This window comes from Myotis lucifugus, unplaced genomic scaffold, assembly GCF_000147115.1.
Source record: "Myotis lucifugus unplaced genomic scaffold, Myoluc2.0 scaffold_415, whole genome shotgun sequence".
NCBI lineage: Eukaryota > Metazoa > Chordata > Mammalia > Chiroptera > Vespertilionidae > Myotis > Myotis lucifugus.
This window is the reverse complement of record NW_005871463.1, coordinates 393,009-398,142: the sequence shown is the minus strand read 5'-3', so window position 1 is coordinate 398,142 and position 5,134 is coordinate 393,009. Positions and strand designations below refer to the sequence as shown.

Sequence of the window (5,134 nt, the reverse complement as noted above, 5' to 3'; positions counted from 1 at the left end):
CTGGGGGGCAGAACCCCTGCTACGTGGACGACAACTGCGACGCCCAGACTGTGGCCAACCGAGTGGCCTTGTTTCGCTACTTCAACGCTGGCCAGACCTGCGTGGCCCCCGACTACGTCCTGTGCAGCCCCGAAATGCAGGAGCGGCTGGTGCCCGCCCTGCAGAGCGCCATCACCCGCTTCTATGGCGAGGACCCCAGGGCCTCCCCAGACCTGGGCCGCATCATCAGTGAGAAGCATTTCCAGCGGCTCCGGGGCCTGCTGGGCTGTGGCCGTGTGGCCATCGGGGGCCAGAGTGAGGAGAGCGACCGCTACATCGGTGAGTCCCGCTCTCCCGACCCCGGGACCCCGGGCTAAGGCCCTTCCTCGCTGGAGGCCACAGCTGGGCCGAGTCTGGGCCCTGAGGTTCCCAGGGCCCCACTGATGGAGCCCAGCCAGGTCCACGGCTCTGCTGCCACGATTCCCAGACACTAACGCCACAGGTCGCCATGGTCTGAGCCTGTGACCCCGCGACCCTGCTTCTCGGAGCTGGGCCCAGCGTCCAGGCTCCCGAACACGCAGATCCCCAGCTTCAGCCCCAGCATCTGCTGCTCCACAGCCGTGACCCCGGGTCCTGTGGGCCCACGATTTCCGGCCTGTGCACCCGCTGGGCTGTCCTTACAAAGCAGCCTCGGCCTCTGGGCCCCACGACTCGGTGACGCTGCTGCTCCCACAGGCTGGGACCAGGGACCTTGGGCTCCAGGGGTCTGAGATCCGGTCACCCTGAGACTGTCAGACCAAGGCTGGGGCCCAGGGTTCCTGGTCACTTCTCAGGGCCGTGGGGAGACTCTTCCCTAGAACATCCCTGAGCCTGGAGCCCGGTCCCTGGGCCCTGCCCGAGGCCCCACGCCCGGGGCTGAGCCGTCCCCTGTGCCCGGGCAGCCCCCACGGTGCTGGTGGACGTGCAGGAGACGGAGCCGGTGATGCAGGAGGAGATCTTCGGGCCCATCCTGCCCATCGTGACCGTGAGGAGCCTGGACGAGGCCATCGACTTCATCAACCGCCGGGAGAAGCCCCTGGCCCTGTACACCTTCTCCAACAGCAGCCAGGTGGGCCCGGGCAGGTGCCAGCAGTGGACCAAGGGACCTGGAGGGAGGCCGGAGTTCTGGCCCCTCTGGCAGTCACAGGAGTTCCCGGTTGGCGGCAATCTTGGTTCTGTCTCTGCCCTTTCCCTCAGGAACAGCCACATCCCTCCCCTGCTTCCAGGCCACACTCTCCAGCGTCTGGGGCCCCCCTCAGTCAGCCCTGCCTCCATCTCGGCCTGGTGGCTAGCGTCCCTTCTCAGTGCCCAGCTCATGGAAGGCACACACATGGGCAGGACCAGAACACACAGGCCAAGAATGGGCCCTGGTCCCCACTCCTGGCCCCTCACCTCCCGCCCCAGCGCCTCAAGGGTAGCACCCCCAGTTCAGAGCACACCTCCCTCCTCAACCAGCTCTCATGAGACCCCTTGCAGACTCGACGATGCTTTTTAAAATAAGCTCTTTATTTTGGAATAACTAGATTTACAGAAAAGTTACAAAGATGGCCCAGGGACCATATACCACACGCCCGATTCCCCGGTGAAGGGCCCTGATATTGGGCAAAACTAAGGGGCGGACATTGGCACATCACAGTTAACTCGACTCCACACTTGACTCAGATTCGCCAGTTTTTCTTTCTGCCCCAGGATCCAAGCTGGTCGCTCGGTGTGTGTAGCTGTCCAGGCTCCTCTGGCCTGGAGCTGCTGGGCCCGAGGCCGCCCATCCTGTTTTTCTCCACCTCCTTCCTTTCCGGGTCTACAAGGCGCCTTGGCTCACATCATAATTTACCCACCAGCCCTACAGTCGGCCGCTCCTCCAGGAGCCCTGGTTTATCGGGATTATGTTCACATAAGAAAGAGCCATGCGGGGTTTTGGGAATGGGGGTCACCTGGCAAGAGGCTTCCAAGCTTCTGACTCCCCAGGCTGGGCCCCAGGACGCAGGGACCCTAAGGCACTCAACTCCCCCAGATGACTTACTCTTACTCCTCTTGAAGCACTGACGTCCCCCCACTCCACCCTCTGGGTCGTGACTGCTGGTCTCAACTGACCTCTGAGCCCACTGATGGGGGGGTCCACTCTGCCCACCACTGACGAGCCTGACCCAGCTGTCACCTGAAGGTCACACACTGGAACGGAATATAATGACAATTAGGGGACTATTAACCTGTTCCCTCTTATTCTTCAAATAAGCCTACAGAGTGAAGAGGAAAGGGTTTCCTAAAGTCAAGCAAAGGCCAAGTTCATGTTTCTAAAAATACTAATCTGATCACGTGATTGTGTCTGACCTCCCTGTGCCTCACATCACAGCATCCCCAACCCCCGCTTCCCTGTCCCTCAGCCTCCCCGCCTGCCCCGCACGCCTGGGGGGGGGGGGGACCTTTCTCCCCTTTCTCGTCTCTGCCTGAATGACTTCTGCCCCCCTTGAGACACCGCAGGCACATCACATCCCTCTCCTGGGGCACCTCCCTCACTACCTGGCACCTTCCCTGAACTCTGCATGTCCCCAGGCAAACGCTGGTTCCCACCTCCCCCTGGGGCCTGAGCGTGTCCCCAGCACCCTTCACACCAGAGCAGATGCTCGGAAAAATGCCCTGAGTTGGGAGTTTGGTGGCAGGCTGCTAAACAATGCCCTCCACTGGTCCCACCACCCCCTTCGGCTCCCGTGGTGGCCTCAGACCCTTCCTGGGGCCCTAATGGGCTGGACAGAGCCCCTGGGACGGGGGTGGGGGCGCAGCAGGCTGGCCTCCTGCTGCCCAGCCACTCAGCCTTATTGCTGCTTGTTCCCAGGTGGTCAAGCAGGTGCTGGCCCGGACCAGCAGCGGGGGCTTCTGTGGGAACGACGGCTTCATGCACCTGATCCTCGCCAGCCTGCCTTTCGGAGGAGTGGGTAGGTGCTGGCAGAGCCCTGCATTCTTACCTCACTGGACTGATGGCACCAGAACCTTCCAGACCTGCCTCTGCATTGACATGTGTGTGGGGGTCTGTCTGGGAGTGAATCTGATCCTACTACTTACTCCCAGTGAAAACCTCCCACAGCTCCCAGGCCCCTCAGGATCAAGCCAGGCCCCTGCTGGCCACTGAGGGCCTGATAGCTTCTGAGGTCCTGTCCCGGCCTCCTCTCCGGCTCCCCTGCCTGCTGCCCTGGCCACACTGGGCTCTGCCAGGTCCTAACATGCCATAGGTCAAACACCCAGTCTCTCATGATGAGCCAGCCCACTTTACAGATGGGGAGACCAAGGCTCGAGGGGGGGGAGGGGAGTAGCCCACCCAGGTCGCACTGCGTGATTGGCAGAGCCCACATCTGTCTTATGTCGCCTCAGCTGGCCACTGAGGGCCTGACTGCCGTGTTCTGTGCCCCTGTGCAGGGACCAGCGGCATGGGCAGCTACCACGGCAAGTTCTCCTTCGACACCTTCTCCCACCACCGCGCCTGCCTGCTTCGAGGCCCTGGGATGGAGAAGATTTACTCCATCCGCTACCCACCCTACTCGCCACGCAACCTGAGGATGCTGCTGGTGGCCATGGAGGCCCGGAGCTGCAGCTGCACCCTGCTCTGAGCCCACTGCGGGCACCGGGGTTCCAAGTCCCTCCTGGCAACGTCCGGGTCCTCCTGTCACCTGTGGGTGGAGATGTGGCCTCGGGTCCAGGGCACAAGGATGAAAAGACCTGCCAGGGCCCCAGCCCAGCCCGGGGCTCGCCCTCCTCCTTGGCCTTCCATCTTCTGGCCCTCAGCCTCCTCCTCAGCTGCCGCCAAACTAGGATGGCCACCTGCGTCCGGGAGAGGGCAGACATGGGCACCTGTGAGCCACACCGTTCCCGTGGACCTGTTGCGACCCGGGCGTCCCTGTCCCGAGCGGCTCCCCCTCTGTACAGTGGAGAGGACTAATGATCAGCATCTCAGATGCTGTGAGATTACATCTGGGAGCTTAATAAACACGAGCTGCTGACCCCAAGCTCCAGACCTCCTGTCTCCTGGTGCAAGTGGGGTGCAGCCGCCTCCCTCTTCGCTTCCCACCTCTCCCTCCAGCTCAGGCTCTCGGAGCTCTGAACACACTCCTGTCCCCACAGTGGCCAGCCCGGGGCGCCTTACCATGTCCCACCCCGGGCTCATCCTACTCCCTGTCCTGCTCATCCTTCTGGGCCCGGAGGCCATGGAATGATCCCCCACACACTCGGCCACAAGGCCCAACTCCCCAGCCTCCGCTAGGCACCCCCTTTCATCTCCCGAACCCCACCTCTCGGCGAGCCCCGAGGATTCTGTGACACCACACAGCTTCCCGGACCCACACATTAACCACTGCGCTCAGGGCCACCCCTAACCCAGCCTCCCCCCAGGCCCCGCGGCTCCCCAGCTCACCCATAGCTCTTCCCAGAGCGCCTGGAGCCCGCCAGCCCGCCAGCCCGCGGCCTGAACCCCGCAAACCTGGCTGGAAGCTCCGTCATGGCCCCGGGCCCGCACCCGTGGCCTGTCCGGTCCTTTCGGGAGGACACACGCCGGGATGCTCTCTGCCCCCGTTGGCCGGCTCAGCTCCCACCCGCATTCAGCTACAACAGCGCCTCCTCCAAAGTCCCCCCGCCCCCCGCCCCCTGCTCCCAGACACAGGAGGCCTCAGGGCCGCCTCCGCGTCCGCAGCCTCCGGTGTCGCCTGCCACACCCGTTCCCGAAGGAAACGCAGGTTTGGTGGCTGGGGAGGGCCGGGCTCCCGAGTCATTAGAGGACTGGGTTCAGGGAGCCGCACTTCGCAGGTCTAGGGCGTGGGCAAACTAAGCGATCATAACCGTCCCAGGGTTTTGTAAGGATGAAATAACGCCGCCTGGGTGAAGTCCCGCACGGAACCTCCGCCACCAGCGATCCTCACCACCTTCATCACACACCCCGCCGCGGAGGCCAGCCCCGAGCCGCTCCCTAAACCACGCCCCGGATGTCCCGCCCCCAGTGTCTCAGAGTCCTCGCTTATTGGCCTCTCCGATACAACATGGCGGCGCTCAACGTAACTTCAAGCGCCTGCTCTTCGATAGCCAATCAGAGGAAAGATATTTCCGCATCCCGCCGCCTTCGGTTGCACTACTGGCC

The 5,134-nt window shown here is 63.2% G+C and overlaps 1 protein-coding gene across 1 annotated transcript in view; it reads left to right on the top strand.

Annotated features, from left to right (window-relative positions):
* The window catches only part of ALDH3B1 (aldehyde dehydrogenase 3 family member B1), a 17,132-nt gene extending 13,111 nt beyond the window's left edge, over positions 1 to 4,021 (top strand). The window contains exons 7-10 of the mRNA XM_006102485.3: positions 1 to 318; positions 921 to 1,087; positions 2,849 to 2,948; positions 3,427 to 4,021. The exon at positions 1 to 318 is cut by the window's left edge and continues 14 nt beyond it. Coding sequence (XP_006102547.1) covers positions 1 to 318; positions 921 to 1,087; positions 2,849 to 2,948; positions 3,427 to 3,617 — 776 coding nt within the window. The 3' untranslated portion in view covers positions 3,618 to 4,021. The remainder of the gene's footprint in view (positions 319 to 920; positions 1,088 to 2,848; positions 2,949 to 3,426) is intronic.
* The last annotated feature ends 1,113 nt before the right edge of the window (positions 4,022 to 5,134 follow it).